Source organism: Stegostoma tigrinum, chromosome 34 (genome assembly GCF_030684315.1).
Source record: "Stegostoma tigrinum isolate sSteTig4 chromosome 34, sSteTig4.hap1, whole genome shotgun sequence".
In the NCBI taxonomy this organism is placed as follows: Eukaryota; Metazoa; Chordata; class Chondrichthyes; order Orectolobiformes; family Stegostomatidae; genus Stegostoma; species Stegostoma tigrinum.
The window spans coordinates 23,325,663-23,349,066 of NC_081387.1; the positions used below are offsets into that span (position 1 = coordinate 23,325,663).

Consider the following 23,404-nt stretch of genomic DNA (forward strand, 5'->3'; position numbering starts at 1 on the left):
CTCTCCCTCTCTCTCAATCTCGCTCTCTCTCTCAATCTCTCTCTCTCCCTCTCTCTCTCTCTCTCTCTCGCGCGCTCGCCCTCTCTCTCTCCCTCTCTCTCTCGCTCTCTCTCTCCCTCTCTCCCTCCTTCTTCCTCCCTCCCCCTCTCTCTCTCTCTCTTTCTCTCTCTTTCTCTCTCTCTCTCTCTCTCTCTCGCCCTCTCTCTCTCTGGATGGTTGGAGGCCCACTGCAGGGCCAGGTGGATAGGTAGATTCTACACTGAGGGAATAGCTGCCAGGGATCTCTCCTTATCACTCTCTGCTGCACCTTCTAGAATGTTCTCTGCTCCGCAGCTCATCAATCTTCCAGGTCAAGGCCACAGTGTCCAATGGGTCCGTGATGCCATGATTGGAAAACACTGGCGCTGCCTCGATGCCCATCCACTGATCTGTTGAGCGCACACCCCATCTCTCCATTTCGTGGCCTTGGGCACCAGTGAGTTTGCTCACCTTCCTCCAGTAACAAACCAGCCTCGTTATCGAGCGCAATGTGTATCAGACTGTATGTAGATTTTATTGTCAGAAACAACTCAACCACGTTGTCTTCATAAAAAATGAACAACTCGGCTATTGCAAACAAATCTCACCCAAGTGATGATAAGCAAAAGCTGTAACCTTGCATATAAATATCGCTACCTATTGAAACACACAAACATGTGCACACGCACACACACACAGACACACACAGACACGCACACACGCACTCACACGCACACACGCACTCACACGCACACACACACTCACACACAGACACACACACACAAACACAGACACACACACACACAGACACACGCACACACAGACACAGGCACACACACACACACACACACACAGACACACACGCTCAAGCACACACACACACAGACACACACACACGCACACACACACACGCGCACACACACGCGCACACACACACACACACACACACACACACACACACACACACACACACACACACACACGCTCAGACACAAACACACAGACACCCACGCACACACAGACACACACACAAGGCACATGTTTTAAATGTGATGGAATACGCCCCGTGTGCCTGGATGAGAGCAGCTCCAACAGCACTCAACAAGATCCAACCCACTCAGGGACAAGGCAGCACCATAGCCAAACGCAGGCACTTCATTCACCACCGACACTCAGCAAACTGCAGTATACACCGTCTGCAAGATGAACTGCAGTAATTCACCAGGCTCCTTCAACAGCACCTTCCAAACCTACAACATCTTTCATCTAGAAAGACAAGGATAGCAGATACCTGCAAGTTCCCTTCCAAGCCTCTCACCATCCTGACTTGGAAACATATTGCCGTTCCTTCACTGTAGCTGCATCAAAACCCTGAAAGTTTCTCCCTCGTGGCATTGTGAGACTGCTACAGCACAAGCACATGGCTCAAGCAGGAAGCTCGCCACCACTTTCCCAAGGGTAACAAGCGATGGCAATAAATACTGGTCCAGACAGCAATGTTCACATCCGATAAACGAATTTAAAAAAAACTCTGGGGAAAATAATGAAAACTCTGCAGAGTATTTTCTTAAAAGTACCTTCGCCATGTGCAGCTAAATTTTGAAAACAGAATCAGTCACAGACTGCCCCAAATGCTGGCCTGTTGTCAAAGTCACCGTTGGCATTGAGATTTCTTCCTCAGTCGGTCACGGCTTCTGACATTTTAACTGGAGACAGGACGAGTGGATCTGAAATCTACTTTGAAACGTTCCACTTGCAGTGATGTGGCCAGACAGTGGGTTCTCAACTCAATTCAATGAGGTGTTTCAGATTGGGAGTGAGGAAAGGGTGTTGTTATCATGGCAAGTCTTCTCAGATGATAATGGGAACTGCAGATGCTGGAGAATCCAAGATAATAAAGTGTGAGGCTGGATGAACACAGCAGACCCAGCAGCGTCTCAGGAGCACAAAAGCTGACGTTTCGGGCCTAGACCCTTCATCAGAGAGGGGGATGGGGTGAGGGTTCTGGAATAAATAGGGAGAGAGGGGGAGGCGGACCGAAGATGGAGAGAAAAGAAGATAGGTGGAGAGGAGAGTATAGGTGGGGAGGTTGGGAGGGGATAGGTCAGTCCAGGGAAGATGGACAGGTCAAGGAGGTGGGATAAGGTTAGTAGGTAGGAGATGGAGTGCGGCTTGGGGTGGGAGGAAGGGATGGGGGAGAGGAAGAACAGGTTAGCGAGGCAGAGACAGGTTGGGCTGGTTTTGGGATGCAGTGGGTGGAAGGGAAGAGCTGAGCTGGTTGTGTGGTGCAGTGGGGGGAGGGGACGAACTGGGCTGGTTTAGGGATGCGGTGGGGGAAGGGGAGATTTTGAAGCTGGTGAAGTCCACATTGATACCATTGGGCTGCAGGGTTCCCAAGCGGAATATGAGTTGCTGTTCCTGCAACCTTCGGGTGGCATCATTGTGGCACTGCAGGAGGCCCATGATGGAGAGACCACTCTCTCCGTGACTCCCTTGTTTGCTCCACACTGCCCTCCGACCCCACCACACCCGACAACTTCCCCTGCATCCGCAGGAAATGCTACACTTGCCCCCACACCTCCTCCCTCACCCCTATCCCAGGCCCCAAGATGACTTTCCATATTAAGCAGAGGTTCACCTGCACATCTGCCAATGTGGTATACTGCATCCACTGTACCCGGTGTGGCACACGCTACATTGGGGAAACCAAGCGGAGGCTTGGGGACCGCTTTGCAGAACACCTACGCTTGGTTTGTAATAAACAACTGCGCCTCCCAGTCGCAAACCATTTCCACTCCCCCTCCCATTCTTTAGATGACACGTCCATCATGGGCCTCCTGCAGTGCCACAATGATGCCACCCAAAGGTTGCAGGAACAGCAACTCATATTCCGCTTGGGAACCCTGCAGCCCAATGGTATCAATGTGGAGTTCACCAGCTTCAAAATCTCCCCTTCCCCCACTGCATCCCAAAACCAGCCCAGTTCGTCCCCTCCACCCACTGCATCCCAAAACCAGTCCAACCTGTGTCTGCCTCCCTAACCTGTTCTTCCTCTCACCCATCCCTTCCTCCCACCCCAAGCCGCACCTCCATCTCCAACCTACTAACCTCATCCCGCCTCCTTGACCTGTCTGTCTTCCCTGGACTGACCTATCCCCTCCCTACCTCCCCACCTATACGCTCCTCTCCACCTATCTTCTTTTCTCTCCATCTTCAGTCCACCTCCCCCTCTCTCCCTATTTATTCCAGAACCCTCACCCCATCCCCCTCTCTGATGAAGGGTCTAGGCCCGAAACGTCAGCTTTTGTGCTCCTGAGATGCTGCTTGGCCTGCTGTGTTCATCCAGCTTCGCATGTTATTACCTAAGTCTTCTCAGATTCTCTGTTTCAAATCCAGTCGCTTCATTTCACTGACAAACTGGGATGTGTGATCTTAGAAACTCCAGTCCAGCGACTTATGTACTTTCCAAGTGCAACACTTTCACCTGCTGTCGCCAATGGAGTGGTGGGGGTCTTCTACTCGGTGTTTTAGTCTTTGGTGTAGTTCCTTGGCTAATCTGTAGGTTGGTGCTCCAGGTAGCGACACTTATGGGTCTGACGGGGGGGCTCCGGGTTTGTGAATTTTTGGTTCTACAGAATATGATTCGCTTCACCCAAGAATTCCTGAACACCATCAAAGACGCCAAGATAGAAGAAGATGAAATAATGGTCTCCTTTGACGTAACAGCCCTGTTCACATCTATCAACATCGACCTGGCCAAAGAAACACTGACTACACTATTAGAAGAACCGAAGACACATACACCAGACACCAGCAACCTCATCAGCAAGGACAACATCATCAAGCTAGTGGACCTATGCCTCACCACCCACTTCACTTTCAATAACAAAACCTACAGACAAACCAACGGTACACCCATGGGATCTCCGATATCAGGGTTCTTAGCAGAGGCAGTAATGCAGACACTCGAACAAACAGCTCTGCCAATCATCCAACCCAAACTTTGGGTCCGCTATGTGGATGACACCTTTGTCATCACTAAACAAAACAAATTAGAGGAAACCTTCAAGACCATCAATAATACCCTTACTGGCAAAACATTCACAAAAGAGGAGGAAAACAACAATAAACTGCCATTCCTAGATGTCACAGTAGAGCGAACAGCCAATGGGGAACTTCAAACCAGCGTCTACAGGAAAACAACACATACGGACCAAATACTGAACTACAGGAGCAACCATCCCAACACCCACAAACGAAGCTGCATTAGAACATTATTCCAACCAGCCACCACACACTGCAGCACAAAGGAACTACGCAGAGCAGAGGAAAATCACCTATACAGCGTATTCAAAAAGAATGGGTACCCAATGAACACAATCCGCCGATTTCTCAGCAACAAACCCAAACATACAAACAAAACGGGCTCAGAAACCATAACCAATCTCCCCTACATCAAAGACATTTCCGAAATGACTGCCAGACTACTCGGACCCCTTGGCATCAGGGTAGCCCACAAACCCACCAACACACTAAAACAGCAGTTAATGAACTTAAAAGATCCTATACAGACAACAAATAAAACAAACATCATCTACAAAATACCTTGCAAGAACTGTGACAAACACTACATTGGACAAACAGGCCGAAAGCTAGCCACCAGGATACATGAACATCAACTAGCCACAAAATGACATGACCCACTATCACTCGTATCCTTACATACAGATAAGGAAGGACACCACTTTGATTGGGACAACACATCCATCCTAGGACAAGCCAAACAGAGACACGCACGAGAATTCCTAGAAGCATGGCATTCCAACCGGAACTCCATCAACAAACACATTGATTTGGAGCCAATCTACCATCCCCTGAGAAAAAGAACAGGAAATGACATCACCAAAGCAGGAAATGACATTACCAACCCAAGGAAACCTAACCAGATAAATAGAAAGCGGGACATAACACCAGCGCTTCGTCAGAGGCTCACTGACGATGTTACCTAGAATGGTGACGAAACGTCTGAAAATGAACCTTCCAGCTCAGCGAGCAAACTCACATCCAGATCATTATATGATATATTGCCAAGCTGGATGAGAGTATTGTTTCCATGGATTTGCTAATATCTTCAGGGACAGTTACATTCCCACAAATGTGCCAATGGGTTGTACATGTGTGTGACACAGATGTGAGAATAGCCTGATCCCGGATTGGGGAGGTGACATGCTTTTTGGGAAAATGTCAGTCATGAGGTAGCAACAGCAGTAGTGTGCACGTTGGGAGGGAATAGCTTTGGGGCTTATGGTGACCTTTTTCTGACGCACTAATGATCAAAGGCGTTTCTGAAAGAATGGATGAAGTGAAAGTTAGACTCAGTAATGGTGACAATGAAATGATTACCGGTGCTGTAAAAATTGGTCTCATTCACAAATGCCCTTTCCCAGATGGAAATCCAAGTAAATAAAAGCAGAAATAACAGAAGAAACTCAGCAGATCTGGCAGGATTTGTGGAGATAGAAACTGGGATAATATTTCAAGCCCAGTGACCCATCTTCAGAACCAGCGAATACTGATTCATCAAGGGGCAAAAGTGAGGGAAGGTGGGAAATAAGTTCAAAAAATATCACCAGTGAAGAAGTACCAGTGAGACGCAAGGGACTAAAGGCCAGCTCCTCAGTGGTTGCATCCCAGGATACTAAAGAAAGTAGTTACAGAGACAGAGGATGTAATCTTTCAAGTAGCCTCATATTTTGGAAAATCCCCCAATTGTAAAACTGCAAATGCAACAGACTTATTCAAAAAGGGAAAGAGACAAAAACAGGCAACTATTGGCCAGTTGTCTCAATATCTGTTATTGAGCAAGTGTTCGAGTTTGTGATAGTGAAACCTTTAGAAATACATAATATAATCAAGCAGAGCCAGCATGGCTTCATGAAAGGGAAATCTTGCCTGTCAAATTAGTTAGAATTCCTTGAGGATATAATAAGCACGATAGATAAAGGGGAAGCAGTGGATGTAATATATTTGGATTTCCAAAAAATTATCAAAAAGCTGTTGGAGGGAGATATACCAAAGAAGAATCTTATGTCCCGTGTTCCTTAGCAGAGTTTATTCAGAGTTCGATGACCACTAATGTGGGATAGGCCAGAGACCACAGCGACCTGACCTTCACTTGGGGAACAGTTGTCCTCATCATAACAAGCTCGGATTGGAGAACAACGATGCTCTGAGTTCCTCAGCAAAATACAACATTATTTACCCTTTGCATCACAATAATTCTGTGCAACATTGATGTCACTGTTAGCCACATACTCCTTATCTATGTGTCCAATCCAGTAAACATGTGGACAGCCCTAGGACCTCCAGTAATCTCATGATGTCTACCCAGATACATCCATAATTTGACTTTGGGATCCTACAACGCTTCTGACAGTTTTATTCCTCCCCAGACATATGCCAGCTGCATCGCATTGTTTACCAATAACCGAAACAGTTGTTTTTCATGAAGAACTCTTCCAAATTCTGCATGAACTTTTGTATGGCAGATTAGGGGAGATATTAATTTCTATCAATTGTTATAACCTGCTCTGGGCTCTAACGTCCCCAGGGTGCACTCTCCTCAGGCCTTACCTAACCTGCTGTGGGATCTAACCTCCCCAGTGCGCACTCTCTTTGGGCCTTACCTAACCTGCTATGGGGGTCTCACCTCCCCAGTGCGCACTCTCCTCGGGCCTTATCTAACCTCCTTTGGGGCTCAAAGCTCCACACTGTGCACTCTCCTCGGGCCTGATCTAACCTGCTATGGGACTGTAACCTCCCCAGTGCGCACTCTCCTCGGGCCTTATCTCACCTGCTGTGGGGGGTCTAACCTCCCCAGTGCGCACTCTCCTCGGGTCTTATCTAACCTGCTGTGGGGGGTCTAACCTCCCCAGTGCGCACTCTCCTCGGGCCTTATCTAAACTGATGTGGGCTTTAACCTCCCCAGTGCGCACTCTCCTCAAACCTTATCTAACCTGCTATGGGCTGGAACCTCCCCAGTGCGCACTCTCCTCGGGTCTTATCTAACCTGCTATGGGCTCGAACCTCCCCAGTGCACACTGTCCTCGGGTCTTATCTAACCTGCTATGGGCTGGAACCTCCCCAGTGCGCGCTCTCCTCGGGTCTTATCTAACCTGCTATGAGCTGGAACCTCCCCAGTGCGCACTGTCCTCAGGCCTGTCCTACATCTGCCTGAAGTTTCAATTGTTTGTGTCTCTCAGCCGTGACCTTTCTTTGTACGTCTTTGGAAACGGTTTTATGGAGGTCGTGTTTCCACCATTTATTACTTTATCTTCCCTAGTGATACATTGGGTCTCTTTATTGCCTGGAAACATTGGCTCACGGAATGCAACTGACCTTTTCACACGAATTTGTTTGCCCCTCTGATTCTACAGTTGGCTAACTAATGGGAGTCAGGGTTAAGGTAAAGGGTCATTTTGAGAGTGGAGTTTTGTTATGCAGTGCCACAGGGATCAATGCCAGTCCCACAATTGTTCACAACATGGATTCACAACTTGCACAATGAAAGTGAATGGTTTGTTGCCGAGTTGGCAGATGACACAATAATCAGTGAGAAGACAAGTGATGACAATCACTAAGACCATGACTGATGTGATTTTTAACTTCAATTCTTCACTCCTGCATCTCACACATAATCTTTCAGCCCTTGGTAATCAGGAATTTATAAACCTTTGTGTGAAAGGTATTTGATGATACTGCATCCACTGCCTTTTGGGGAAGGGAATTCCAAAGACTTTCAACCCTCTGAGTGCAAGATGTTTCCCGATTTCTGACTTAAATGGGTGATCCTTATATTTAAACAATGATCCCTCGTGCTAGGTTCTCCCACAAGGTGAAACATCCTTTCAACATCCACTCAGTCAAGTCCCCTCAGGATTCTCTATCAATCGTTTCAATAAAGTCCCCTCTGACTCTCCTAAACTGGAGAGGCTACAGGCCTGGACTGTCTAACATTTCCTCATAAAGCAACCGGCTCATTCCAGTATTAATCTCATAAACTTTCTGTTATTGGCTTCCAATGTATTAATATCCTTGTGTAAATATGATGACCAGGATTGTACACCATATTCCAGATATGGATTCACCAATGGCCTGTATAACTGAAGCATGACTTCCCGGATCATGCATTCAGCTCCTTTCACAATAAACTGTAATATTTGATGGGCTTTCCTGATTATTTGCTGTCGGGTGTCAGGTCAGCCCTGATCTCATTGAATGCTGGGACAGACTTGATTAGCTGAATGGCTTATTTCAGTTCCTATGCCTCATAGCCTGAACCTCACTTTTGAGCTGTATGATCAATTGCCGATAGAAACATTTTAATCACTAACAACAATTAAACAGCATATAATTTTATTCACTTTCTAAATTAAGTCAACATTATTTATGATTGAAAGATAATTCAATCCCACACAAGGAGCTGTGAAGGTTCAGTTATTGAGTAGATTTGTGTCAGAGATCGATTGATATTTCGATAAAGGAATCATGGGATATGGTAATATTGTGGGAAAGTGGTACAAAGGGAGAATATATTCCATGATCTAGTGAAACATGTGAGAGACCGAATGGCCCACTCCAGCTCCTGTTACATGTGTTTTTATTTGTATAAGTTTTCACACTGATTGCTGCAGTAATGAGTTTAAATGTAAAATCCTGCCCATTTGTTCCCTCTATTGAGGTAACTTGTGGATTTTTTTGAAGGTTATTAGCCTTTCCCAGGATTACAACATCAGACTTTATGTGGACTATGATATGTAAAAATGTAAGTTAAAATATTCTGTGCAGAGTTTGCACATCCTCCCCGTGTCTGTGCGGGAGCTTCTTTCGGGTACTCCGAATTCCTGCCACAGTCCAAAAGATGTGCAGGTTAGGTGGATTGGCCATCCTAAAATACCCAAAGTGTTCAGGGTCAGAGGGGTGTGGCTCTGGGTGGGATGCTCTGAGGGTCAGTGTGGACTTGTTGGGCTGAACAGATTCTATGATTCCTAATTTTCCCAATGAACTGCTACTTGATGGTTCCAAATCACAATAAAAAAATTGCTGAATTCAAATTCATTTACAAATGCAGTTCTGGAGGAATTGTACATTGTAGGGAAGTTTATATTTTAGAAAATCTGCTGTTTTCAGTGTAATTTTGCTCTGTGGATTACATAAATACTGAATTATATGTTTTATTGTTGTGTTCACGAGGTGAGTTCCATGTCGTTGGACCTGCTGAACCTTTTGAAGCCATTTTGGGAGAAGATGCTCTGTTGGAATGCCAGCTTGTGCCAGCCATCCCTGCCAGCAACATGTCGGTGCAGTGGTTTAAATCAGGTCTAGATTCACCCGTTCATGTGTACAGACATGGGGACCAAGATGCTGCTGCTCAGCACAGGAATTACAGAGGAAGGACAGAACTGTTGAAAAATGAACTGACCCAAGGAGCCATTTCTCTTCGAATAAAGAACACAACAGTTTTTGATCGAGGGGAATACAGATGTTTAGTTAATAGCGGAACCTATTCTGCAGAAGCTGCAGTCTCACTGAATGTCATAGGTCTGTACACCTCAGTAACTTTGGAGAAGTGATATGTCTCTGAGTTCGAAAAGACCAGTTTAAACTAATTAATATTTTGACATTGAACAATTAAATTAATTTAACGTTTGTAATATAGCAGTGTGAAATAAGGCGTGGGAACGTTGGACAAGAGTTGGCCATGCAGCCCATTGAGCCTGCTCTCCCATTCAGTTAGATCACAGCCTGTCATCTAACTCACTACGACCTTCTTACTCCATCACCGTGTCCATTGATGTCATTCGTAACCAGAAATCTACTGGCCTCTATCTTGACCATTCTGAATTTCCACAGTCTCAAGGGTAGAGAGTTTCAGAGACTCACTCCCCTCTGATTGAAGATATTGCTCTTCATCACAGACTTAAATGGGGTACTGCTCATTCTGAGGATGTAAGTGAACCAGATGAATTATTACCGTGACTAATGCTCATTTCATGGTCATCATTAAATGAGAGATGTGACGGAAATGGTCATTAATATTTTTGTATTCCACTGAGTTTCATTCGGCCTAGTGTGGAGTGTACTCTCCCTGTATTTGCCTCAATATTTAATCAAAAAACCTGGACTCAAAACTCCTGGAGTCAATCATTGGAAACTCCAACAACAGTTTCACCCTGGCAGGCAGTGCCAGGTACCTACCACCCCCTGATTAGATCTTGCCTTGCACATCTCCTTTAAACATTACCCCTCCGAGCGAAACCTATGGCCTCGGTACTTGACATTTCCACACTCGGAAAAGGCTTCAACTCTCCACCCTATCCAAGCCTTTCATAATTTTATATCCTTTCATCGGTTAAGGCACCAGCATGTGTTATATCCGTTTTATATTTTTGTTTGATGTTCAGTTGTCACAAACCAAATGATGCTGCTGTCCTCAGACACCTCACTAACCTGAATGGCTCCGAGCTGTTTGCCCTGAAAAGTGGTGAACTTCCCTGCTTGGTGTACTGGCTCCATTAGCCCTTCTAGATATGACACCAATACTTGCAATATACATAAATGTTTTGGTACATTTGTAGATGACTCAAAAATTGGTGGATTTGTGGAGCATTATCAGAGGATACAGCAGGATATCGATCAGTAGGGTGGAGAACTGGCGGATGGAGTTTAATCCAGACAAGTGTAAAGTGATGCATTTTGGGAGGCCAAAAGCAAGTTGAAAGCATAAAGTAAATGGCAGGACCCTTCGGAGCATTGCTGTACAGAGGTATCTTGAAGTGTAAGTCTGTAGCTCCCTGAAAGGGGATAAATAAGTAGCTAAGCTAGTAAAGAAGGTACACTGCATACTTGCCTTCATTTGTCAGGGCATCGAGTATAAAAGGTGACAAGTCATTTGCTGTACAAGACTTTAGATAGACCGCATTTGGAGCTTTGTGTGCAGTTCTGGTTGCTACACAACAGGAAGGATGTGGAGGCCTTGGAGAGGGCCCAGAAGAGGTTTACCAGGCTGTTCCCTGGATCGCTGCATGTTTGTTGTGAGGCCAGGTTGGACAAATTTGGGTTGTCTTTGCGACAGGAGCGACCCGATGAAAGGATATAAAATTATGAAAGGCTTGGATAGGGTGGAGAGTTGAAGCCTTTTCCGAGTGTGGAAATGTCAAGTACCGAGGCCATAGGTTTCGCTCGGAGGGGTAATGTTTAAAGGAGATGTGCAAGGCAAGATCTAATCAGGGGGTGGTAGGTACCTGGCACTGCCTGCCAGGGTGAAACTGTTGTTGGAGTTTCCAATGATTGACTCCAGGAGTTTTGAGCCCAGGTTTTTTGATTAAATATTGAGGCAAATACAGGGAGAGTACACTCCACACTAGGCCGAATGAAACTCAGTGGAATACAAAAATATTAATGACCATTTCCGTCACATCTCTCTACCTAAATTCCCAACTCATCTGCTACAAATACTGAGAAACAGACTTCTCCAGTCTCCGGTTAATATCTTATTTACCCAATCAGTAACCGTTTAACCGGTTCCCAGCCTGACCTTGCATGTACTGTTTGCTCCATTCCTTATCCTACACATCCACCTCTGTCTTCTCATCACTTATGACTCCCAAGGCCTCTCGGGATAGTTTTGCTGACACTGGCTCGATGGTATACAAGGTTGGACTGGAGAATGTCACATACTGTGAACATAGAAATCACCATTTAACTCTTCCACTATCATCGCAAACTGATATCCCGCGGAGACTGCTGGGTCAAAGCTCTGTCACTGCTACAATGGCCTGACCCTAATACGTAAATAACCCCACTCCCTGCTCTTCACGTGGAGTTAGAAAAGGGTGAAAATAGTCAACAGCAGTTTGAAAATTCTTTGGTGTCACCTTACTCTTACTGTAATGTTCATCATATCATTTTTCCTCAGGTGTAGTTGTTTAGAATTTTTCGGGTTTTTTTGTCTCCCTGCTTTTCTGTTTTCCTCTCGTTTTAAATGATGTTTAGCTGGAGTGTAATTTTGTGCCAGTTAATTAATCTGAATGAGTGTTATCTGTTGTGTCTTCACAATTCTATCTGGACATATTCTCAGATAAAAAGTAGTTCAAAATCGCAATAAAGTCAATGAAAAGCAGTGAGTAGATATCTAACAATAACATTAAATACCCAGTTCTAACAGGTTGCAGGAAGTGTTCCTCATGTTTACTGTTTCTGAATCTATTTTGTGCTGATTCCAGGTTTGGGTCAAAGGCCCTGGATTCAGTTGAAGGGATACCATAAAAACGGAATCCAGCTTGTGTGTAAATCCAGTGGATGGTTCCCTCAGCCAGAAATCGAGTGGATCAGTGAAGATGGACCTGTTTTATCACAAGCTGAACCAAGTTATGATGTGGACTCCAATGGTCTTGTAAACGTCCAGAGCATCATTGTCATTGCAAAACAGTCAACAAACAGGTTCAAGTGTCGTATACGCTATGAACAATTGGGAATTACACGAGAAGCACCAATCAGGATATCAGGTTTGTAAATGAAAATGTTTCACCAGGAAAGTTAAAGGTAGTTTAAAATGTGCCATAGATTTCATCTTGTGTTTAACTGTCCCCAAGATGCTCTCACTTGGCAAGCCATTCACTGTGTCAAGGAAAATAAGTGACTTAGCTACATTAGGAGATACTCAATCACAGGACTAAATGCTTGGGTAAAGAGACAGGTTTTAGGTTTTCCTTACAGTGGGAAAATAGGGCAGAGAGCTGCAGGGATTTAAGGAATTGTTTTGAAAGCTTGGGACCTGGCAACACAAGGTGTAGACACTAATGTCGAGCACTTACAACTGGGGTTGTTCTGGTGGCCAATATCAATGAGAGGTGATGCTTTGGAGGGTTTGGGGATGGAGGAGGTTGTAGAGATAAGGAAGGCAAAGGCATAGAGGAACGTGTAAACATAGATGAGAATTTTAAAATCAAGATGTTGTTTGACAGATAGAAGCCATTAGAGATCAGGAAAAAAAAATTCTTCTAATTTCTCTTCCTTTGACCTGTTGTTCATTGTTATCAGATTATTGCTTTGTGAAACACTTTAAAATTCATTAAATGTAGCCTAGAAAAGGATAATTTACAAACACAGGCCTCCAGCATTTGCTAGCTGCCTTATGTGTCTCTGTACATGTAATACCCCAGCCCCTGGTCTCTGTGACTGACTGCACCAGAATTCACAGCATCAGGGATGGAGTCACAAATTAAATGGTTTGGATGTGGCTCAGGACTAATGAGACAAACACAGGAAATGCTGAAGAAACTCTACAGGTCTAGCAGTGTCTGTGAAGTTCCTCTCTCCACAGATGCTGACACACTTGCTGAGTTTCTACAGCACTTTGTGTTACCTTGTTTCAGATTTCCAGCTTTCACTGTATTTTGCTTTTATTTGACACTTTTGAAACACTTTCCCAGGCAGAGGGGTCAGGTTAGCTCAGATTATTGGGCCCACGAGTTCTGGAATACAAATGCACAGATGGAATTTAAATTGTTTATTCATGAAATAATTTATTTTGATTTGCAAATGTTATCCCAATGCCAATGTTCAATTCATTGGCTTTATCGAGAGAACCATAATAAATATCAGTAGCAACGATTGAAGTGGGCAGGGGCTCCACCCCCAATTGGTTATTTAACACTTTCAGTGTTGTTGTTCCTGGGTATTTCTGTGGAACCCACTGATTTTATATCAGGAGACTGTTGGAAGGACTCTGCACATCTCATATACATTCACCACTCGTAAATATTTTGTAATATTAATGGACATGCTGCACAAAATGTAGTTGTATAACTCACTGGTGTTCACTTTCCAGACGATATCTTCCCTGGTGTCCCTGATTGGCTGGCACCTTTACTCGCGACCCTCTGTTGTGTGATTGCTGGCATCGCTGCTGTGCTTTATTGGAGTGTGAAACACCATCGACAGATTAAAGGTACATCTCAGTGTAACACTGACGAAAGGCAATAAAGGTACAAGCCTGGAAATCCACAGGGGGATCTCCCAGTCTCTGTCAGTTAAACTATAAAGCAGAAACAACCCTGGGGAATTTCAGGACCACAGCATTACTCCAGAACATTGTGCGTTTCAGTGTTAACTTTTTGGGGAATGGTGGTGTGAAGAGCTGGTCACATTGAAATTAAGGATAAAGGAATAGTTGTCATTCCCATTCTCCGGCTGAATGGAAGATACTCCTTTAATAATTCTTAAACAGATGCTACCTGTTGAATATTTTATTATTATTATTCTACTTGTAAATATGCAAAACATTTTCTTGGGCAAATGCGAAGCTGAAATAACCCAGGAAGGACCAACAAATCGAGCTGCATTTCACCATTTCAGCTGTTAAGATAAAACACACAGTGCTGGAAAAACACAGGAACTCTGACAGCATCTATGGAGCGAAAAACAGAGTTAGTGTTTTGAGTTTAATGTAACTTGTTTGGAACTGAACAGAGGTGGAAATGTATCAGAGATAATGGGAACTACAGATGCTGGAGAATTCCAAGATAATAAAATGTGAGGCTGGATGAACACAGCAGGCCAAGCAGCATCTCAGGAGCACAACAGCTGACGTTTCGGGCCTAGACCCTTCATCAGAGAGGGGGATGGGGAGAGGGAACTGGAATAAATAGGGAGAGAGGGGGAGGCGGACCGAAGATGGAGAGTAAAGAAGATAGGTGGAGAGGAGAGTATAGGTGGGGAGGTAGGGAGGGGATAGGTCAGTCCAGGGAAGACAGACAGGTCAAGGAGGTGGGATGAGGTTAGTAGGTAGCTGGGGGTGCAGCTTAGGGTGGGAGGAAGGGATGGGTGAGAGGAAGAACCGGTTAGGGAGGCAGAGACAAGTTGGACTGGTTTTGGGATGCAGTGGGTGGGGGGGAAGAGCTGGGCTGGTTGTGTGGTGCAGTGGGGGGAGGGGACGAACTGGGCTGGTTTAGGGATGCAGTAGGGGAAGGGGAGATTTTGAAACTAACCTCATCCCACCTCCTTGACCTGTCCGTCTTCCCTGGACTGACCTATCCCCTCCCTACCTCCCCACCTACACTCTCTCCACCTATCTTCTTTACTCTCCATCTTCGGTCCGCCTCCCCCTCTCTCCCTAATTATTCCCGTTCCCTCTCCCCATCCCCCTCTCTGATGAAGGGTCCAGGCCCGAAACGTCAGCTTTTGTGCTCCTGAGATGCTGCTTGGCCTGCTGTGTTCATCCAGCCTCACATTTTGTTATAGAGGTGGAAATGTGATGGGTCTATGCTGTTTAAAAATGTGCAAGTTTTGATGCAATTAAAGGTACGATTGGAGAAATGTTGGCGAGCGACAGGGATTCAAAATCAAAGGTGTCATGGAATAGAAGAGAGGAATAGTCATGGTTTGAGTGAAAAAGCAAACCATTTGTCTCGGGTAGATGTTCATGGGAGCTCTGACTGGAAGCAAATACATGAGAACATTATACAGACCCTGGCGGAACGATATCCTGAATGGAAGACAGAGTTCTTGATCAGAGAGTTAAACCCAGTATTCAGTGCAGATGCTGTCAAATGCCTCAATGGAAAATGAGGTGTTGCTTTTCCAGTTACATTGGGTTTGAGTGGAAACTGCATCAGGCCCAGGGCAGGAATGTGACCATGAGAGGATGCTGGGGCCTTGAAATGACAAATAGCAAAAATCTCAGGATCATGCTTGTGGACGAACAGAGGTGCTGTGCTAAGCAGTTACCCAGTGCAGAGGTGATAGAGTGAGAACAGTGAATGCAATAGACGAGACTGAAAGAAGTTCAGGGAAAGCACTGCTTTACCAGGAAGGAGGGAGCTTGGACAGTGGGGAAGGGAGGGGTAGAAAGGGAGGTGTTATGTGTATGCAAAACCATGGGAGAGAGACAAGGTGTTGGGGATGATAACAAAGTGAACCAGGGAGAGAGCAGTCCCTTTGGAACACTGATAGGAGTGTCAAGGGGAGGATGTGTTTGGTGGTGGCATCATGTTGGAGCTAGTGGAAATAGCAGGAAGATCTTTGAATCCAGAGGCTCATGGAATGGAACATGGAGACGCCGGTGAAAGCTGTTGTTGTTCTGGGAGGGAGGGGAGGGGGAAAGTGTAGAAATGTCCAAAATGGGTTGGACACCATGAAGGGCCTTGTTAGCTCAGTGAGGAGGGACATGATCCTTGGTTGACGGAAAAGTAAGACGTGTTGGATGCATTGTTGTGGAAGGTGCCAGCATCTGTACAGATGTGACAGAGAAACCGGGAGAATAAAATGGACTTCTTCCAGGAAGCAGGGAGCGAGGTTACACATTCAGGGAATATGTGAGAATCAGTGGATTTGGGATAGACACTAGTGAACAGGATATTCCAGAAATTGAGTCAGAGAAGTCAAAGAAAGGAAGGGAGGAGAAGAATTAGAGATTATCCAGATGAAGGTGAGAGTGAGGTGGAAACTGGGGGCAAAGTGGATGAGTGTTTCCCAGGATGGATCAGGGCGTGAAATGGCACCGATGCAGTCATGTGACAAACTGGAGAAAGGTTTGTGGGAGGGGCCTGGAACAAAGAATGTTCCAGATTCCCCGGAAAAAGACAGGCGTTATTCAGTACTTGTACCTTTGCTGCTGTCATTTTAATTAATGACATTCCTGTTCCAGTTCTCTCTGTATTGAGAAACTATTGAAGGAGATTAAAGCCTGAACGACCATCCGTCAACGACCTGCCCTGCCTCTTGTGGGCAGGACATTCCCGGCAGAAACACTGACACAATGGAATACAGCGGGAAATGATTTTCCCTGGGAACACACAACCAGGAATACACAGCAGCTGTAAACGGTAGTAAACGGCAGAGTCACCATAGTCTCAGAGGGCCATTGGGCTGCTGTCTCATTAGAGAGAGGCAGCTGGTGGTGGTTTGACATGAGGGTCACCAGAGCTCAGGCGAGGGAAGAGGCCGAGAAGCTGGCACCTTCATGAGAACCTCAGCCTGGGCGGGAACTGGACACTCGCTGTCGACATCACTCTTCATGCCAACCCCTTCGTCATCCCTCAGTGTTGTCAGGCAGAGCCCAGCAATGAAGCATCATCAGGGCAGAGATGGAATGAGCAATGAAATGGATGAACTATAAAAAAGCCAACAGTCCTGATGGTCATTGAACTGAGGCCTTCAGAGCTGTCAGTCCTTTGTTCACATCAGGACTCTGTGCCATCATCCTGTGGATTTGGGAGGCATAGGAATTCCACATTGACTCCAGGAATGCAACGTCTTGTCTTTCTCCAAGAACAGAGACGGATCATCAGCAAAGTGATGGAAGGTGTCAGTAACAGTGCTACCAAGCAGCACCTGCTCAGCAATAACCTGCTCAGTTTGAGTTCCAACAGGGCCACCCAGCTCCTGACCTCATTACAGGAGGATCAACCATGGACAAAGAGCTGAATACCAGAGGTGAGGTGAGAGTGACAGCCCTTGGCATCAAAGCTGCATTCGACCGAGTGTGGCATCAAGGAACCTGAACAAAATTGGAACCAGTGAGAGTTGGGGAGATCTCTCTGCAGGTTGGAGTCATACAATGCTCAAAGGAAGATAGTGAAGATTGTTGGAGGTCAATCACCTCAGCGCAAGGACATTTCTAGAGGGGTTCCTCAGAAGAATGTTCCTTGGCACAACCATTTTCGGCTGCTTTATCAATGACAACCCCCTCTTCTGACCTTGTGACAGAGAGATGTTCACTGGAGATTGCTTCGTGTTCAGCACCATTCACAGCTCCTCACATCCTCAAGCAGTTTATGTCCAAATGTAGCAGCACCTGGGCAATACCCACATTTTGAAATGACAAGTAACGATTAACATTTATACCACACAAGTGCCAGGCCATGAAAATTTACAATAAAAGAGAATCGAAATATTGCTCCTCAACGTCCAGTTGCCACCACTGAATCCCCCCATTGTCACCACAAACTGACCTGGATGAGCTATATCACTGCTGTGGCTACGAGAGCAGGCTGGAGGATAGAGATCCTCACTTTTTCCACCTTAAGTTTAATTGACCATGTTCTTGCCCACTCACTCATTCTGCCCAATTACCCTTGAAACCACTTTGCATCTCTCTCTCACAGCACATGCTCCCAGCTCGCTTTGTGTCATCTGTGAACAGAGAAATGTCACATTTAGTCACCACGTCCAAATCGTTTATCCATATTGTAAACAGCTGCAGGCCCAGGTACGATCCTTATGGTAACTCCCTCATCACAAGCTGCCAACATGAGAATGACCTGTTTATTCCTGCTCTCTGTTTCCTGCCTGTTAACAAATCCCTGATCCATGCCACTGCACTTCCACCTGAGCTATGTGCTTTAAATGTGCTAAACCACCTCCTCTGGTGAACCTGATCAAACCGCATCATGCTGAGAGACCTAACATCTGTTAAAAAAAGCAGCACATTAGCACTCAGGATCCTGCTAACTCCTGTGATATCCGGCCTGTTGTGCCCAAAAATCGAAGGCTGGGAGTCAGCCTGTTCACTTCACAAAGACCATGGCAAGATCTCATGGCCCTGAGTAGACATCACCATTGAATCGGGGAACAGCCAATGACAAGGAAGCTGTTTCTAATGTTGGCTGGCAACTCCTCTATATTGTTACTGTTTTACTTCTTGATGAGTAGGTGTGTCAATGTGAGAATGTTTCTCATGTTTTAATTTAATTTTCTATCTCCCAGTTCATCCTCCTTGGAAACAAATGAGTTATGCATTAAAATCCTACGGTACCTGAACTGCAGCATGGTTTATTCATGAAATACCTGATGATGCTAAATTATATATTTGTAAGAGCTAATTTTCATTGAAAAATCATCAGATCAATGCAAACTGTTTTGGTGAGAAGATGTGATCAATTAAATTTTTTTTCTAACACTCATGATAATATTTTTGTATCTTTGTAGGACTAAAACTTCAGAAATCATTCGTAGAATGCGGTAAGGGTTTCATGTTAAAATGTTCAAATGCCATAAGAAATGTGGATTTTGGAATAATTGCAAGTATAATTGAACATGCTACATTTATTTTGCCTTTTACTGTCAGTCGTTAATATATATTGATGGTGTGATTAATACAATGTGCCTTTTTATGTTAAAATGCTTACTCAGGTTTCGTTTATTTTGACCTCATAATTCCAGGAGAAAACAATTGATAACTTACTTAGAAATGTTTTACGCTGAAAGAGTTAGTTTATTTGAGTCTATAATCCAACTGAAATCAGAATCAGATTGAAAGTGTTCTTGGAAAAAGAATGACAGATTTAACAGGTTGAGAAGGAAAATGAGAAATATAATTTTAAAAGACTTCTATTGTTTTAATTCAAATAAATAAATGCTTCAACAGTATTAACATCAGAATGCTGAAATGTATTTCTACCAATTTTCCATTGTGATTGAGATAACACATGATCCTGTGTTTGTTAATGAAAACAATGTGTCCAATGATGACAATCAATAGCTGAAAAAAAGCCCTGAATCCTAAGAGTCTGAAGTTTGTTTTAGAGACATCTCTGACAAAATTATATCCAAAAATACTCTTAACTATGGTTATTTGTTTTCGTCTATTTCAAACTTACTTTAAGTTGACACATAAATTGTGGATTTCAGCAAAACTTTTGACAAGGTCCCACATGGGAGACTGATCAAGATGGTAAAAGCACATGGGATCCAGGGGAACTTGGCGTGATGGATCCACAATTAGTGGGAGGAGACAGAGGGTGGTGGGAGAAGGATGTTCACAAGAGGCTGCTGTCCAGTGGCATAGAGCAGGATCAGTTCTGTGTCCCTTATTGTTTGTGATTGAAATAAACAATGTAGATGTGAATGTTGGGGGCTTAGTGGGTGTGCTGATGCTTCGCAAGTTTGTAGACAACACGAAGATAGGCTGGTTGGGTAATATTGAGGAAGATGGGCTTAGTTTACAGGAGGATGTAAAGGGGTTGGGCAGATGGGCAGACCATTGGCAGAGGGAATTTAACCCTGAAAAGTGTGAGGTGCTGCATTTCAGAAGAAGATTCAGGACAAGGCAAGAATCAATGAGTCATGAACATTCGGAAGCTGAGAGGAACAGAGGAGTCTTGGGGTGCTGGTCCACAGGCCCCTGAAGAAGCAGGAGAGGTTAATAGGGTAATTAAGGTGGCATATGGGATGCTTGGCTTTAACAGGTGTGGCATCAGTTAGAAGAGCAGGGAGGTCATGCTGAAGCTGTACAGCACTGTGGTTAGGAGGGCTGTATGCAGTTCTGGTCACCTCACTGTAGGAAGGATATGATTGCCCTGTAGGGGGTGCAGAGGAGAGTCACTGGGAAGGTGCCTGGGATGGAGCATCGCAGCTATGAAGAGAAGCTGGATAGGTTCATGTTGTTTTTATGGAAATTAGAAAAGGCTGAGGTGGGCACCTGAGAGAGGTGTATGAGATTATGAGGGTACGGGCAGGGTGGGAGGGAAGCAGTACTGAAGAGTCAGTAACAAGGGGGAATAATTTTAGGTGAGAAGCAGAAAGTTTTGAGTGTATTTGAGGAAATCCCTTCTCAGCGGAGGGTGGTGGGAATCTGGAATGCACTGCCTGGAGGAGGGTATGAGAGAGGGAACCTCGCAGCCCTTAAAAACTATGTCATATCATTCAAGGCTCTGAGCCAAGAGCTGGGATTTGGGATTTGTGTAGACAGGATGGTGCAGAATCTACAGGGTCAGGGCCTTCTTCTGTGCTCCATGGGTCTGGGTGGAATGTCCTTTGGAGAGTCAGTGTGGACCCAAAATGACCTCCTTTTGCTCTGGAGGGACTCTGTGATTCAAAGTGCATCTGGCTGGGAAGTGCTCATTTCTTGTCCTGTGGCTTGTAATATTTTATATCTCGGGCATTTTTCTTCAAAGAAACATTCTTCTGCTAAAACAGTTGCGGCCCCACGGGCTGGGTTGTTGTGTGAGAAATGGTTACGAGAGCAAACTCTTGTCTGTCTGTAATCAACAATAGCAGCTGCAGTTTCAGGGTGAGAACAGAAAGAGAGGAGTTTAAAGGAGAGACGAGAAGTGTTGATAACAGACTGAGAAAGAACATGCTCTTACAAACAGTCATAGTGATATACAGCACAGAAACAGACCCTTCAGTCCAACTCGATGCCAACCAAATAACTTACATAAATCTCGTGCCATTTGCCAGCAATTGGCCCATATCCCTTTAAACCCTTCAGTTCATATTCCCACTCAGGTCCCTTTTAAATGTTGTAATTGTCCCAGGCCCCACCACTTCCTCTGGCAGCCCACTCCATACACACACCACCCCATGTGTGAAAAAGTTACCCCTTCGGTCCCTTTTATATCTTCCCCCCTCACCTTAAACCTATGCACTCCCCCCAACCCAGGGATAAGCCCTTCCCCTTTACCGTTTCCATGGCCCTCAGGATTTTATAAACCTGTGCAAGCTCACCCCTCAGCCTCCAATGCATTGTTTCTCAGGGACTTCCCAAGCTCAGCACTGTCAATGCATTACTTTTGACATGATTGATATTGTTCAGCAACGTTTATATCACTCATAACGCTGACTGGTTTAATTTGTTTGAAAAGGACAGATTACATTCAATTGAGAAGCAGACAATGTGGAAAAATTGGAATGATTATGCCAATTAAATTTTTATTTTTAAAATTAAATTCCTTTCTACTTTATAAATCATTGGAGAGCACTTGTGGAGCTGGATTTTCGAATTGCACAATGTTACAGCACAGAAAGGAGCCATCCAGCCTGTCTTGTCTGTTCTGACTCTCTGTAACAACAATTCTCTGCTGTCACCTCATCCGCTGTTCCCCTGCAGCCCCGCAAACCGACACTCTTCAGGTCATCGTCTCATTCTCTTTTGAAAGATGCGATTGCTTCTGCCTCCAACAGACTCTCAGACATTGAATTCCAGATCCAGATTCTGTCTCAAAAAGATCGATATTTGATCGATGAGTGTCTGAAGGGCAGGAGTTGACATTGAGCTGACCCGGGGAGTATCAGAAGGGGAATGGGAATTGTTTTGGGACATGAGTTGGCATGGAGAGCAGGAAGGGCCGTGGGGATTGTGTGAAGCAATTAGAGAGTTTGGGGGTCGAGAGCCCCTGGTTTTATCACAGCTGGGGGAGGAAGTCCCAGAGAACCAAGGCAGGGCTTCTAACCAGCCCATCTCAGCCCTCGCCTGCTGCCTTGGTGGCCCAGGATCTGTTTCCAACGTCAGTCAAGCCCCACTCTGTCCCAGACTTTCCCACTGCACTCACCCCCATTCCATGTCCCCAACTCGCACACCCCAACCCACCACTGCCTTTGGAGGTAAAATTGCACAATTCAGGTCCTTTTTACTGAAGCGAGTCCAGAAACGTCCCGACTGGAGCGATCTGCCTCAGTAACAGTTGTCAAAATTTGGTTCTTAATTTCCAGTTTGTAATGAGCAATGCCACAGAAGGTGCATTCAGCAGTATCTAACACATTCAAACATGTCTGTTCAGAACCTTTCTCCAAATTATTTATGCTTCATGTCACAGCAAGTTCTTCAGTCTATTTATTATTTCTGTTTCCAGAGCGGAAGAGAATTTGTGCGTATAAAGGTAAGATCTTAACTTAAAAATATTTTAACACACAGAAAGGAAAGAAACTCAAAAGCCGAGAACTCAAAACAATGTACTAGTGAAAATTCCACAAGAATATGTGTCCATCAGAAACAGGAGCGGGACTGACCGCGGGAGTTTTCTCTGTCATTCACAAAGATCGTAGCTGATCTAGAGATAGTAGGAACTGCTTTTGCTGGAGTCTGAGATAACACAGTGTGGAGCTGGAGGAACACAGCAGGCCAGGGAGCATCAGAGGAGCAGGAAGACTGACGTTTCAGGTCTGCATCCTTCTTCAGAAATGGGGGAATGGAAGGAGATTCTGAAATAAATAGAGAGAGGGGACGGTGATGATAGAAGATGGATGGAGGACCATTGAGGTGAAGAGAAGATGGACAGCTCAAGGAGGCAGGGATGGAGCCAATAAAAGTGAGTGTAGGTGGGGATTTGGGATGGTTGGTCAGTTGAGGGAAGATGGACATGTCGAGGAGGTGGGGGTGAGCCTAGTAGGAAGGAAGTGGGGGTGGGGTTTGGGCAGTGAGGTGGGAGGAGCGGATAGATGGGAGAAAAGATGGACAGGTCAAGGAGGCGGGGACAAGAGGGGCTGGTCTTGGGATGAGGTTGGGGGTGGGGTGATTTTGAAGCTTTTAAAGTCCACTTTGAGACCATTGGAGGCCGGGTTCCCAAGCGGAATATGAGGTGCTGTTCTTCCAGCCTTCTGGTGG

General features: G+C 45.2%; 1 protein-coding gene across 1 annotated transcript in view; it reads left to right on the plus strand.

Annotated features, from left to right (window-relative positions):
- The first annotated feature begins 9,366 nt into the window (after nucleotides 1-9,366).
- Nucleotides 9,367-23,404, plus strand: part of LOC132206272 (butyrophilin subfamily 1 member A1-like) — a 234,880-nt gene continuing 220,842 nt past the window's right edge. The window contains exons 1-5 of the mRNA XM_059639750.1: nucleotides 9,367-9,618; nucleotides 12,303-12,584; nucleotides 13,910-14,029; nucleotides 19,009-19,041; nucleotides 22,653-22,679. Coding sequence (XP_059495733.1) covers nucleotides 9,372-9,618; nucleotides 12,303-12,584; nucleotides 13,910-14,029; nucleotides 19,009-19,041; nucleotides 22,653-22,679 — 709 coding nt within the window. The 5' untranslated portion in view covers nucleotides 9,367-9,371. The remainder of the gene's footprint in view (nucleotides 9,619-12,302; nucleotides 12,585-13,909; nucleotides 14,030-19,008; nucleotides 19,042-22,652; nucleotides 22,680-23,404) is intronic.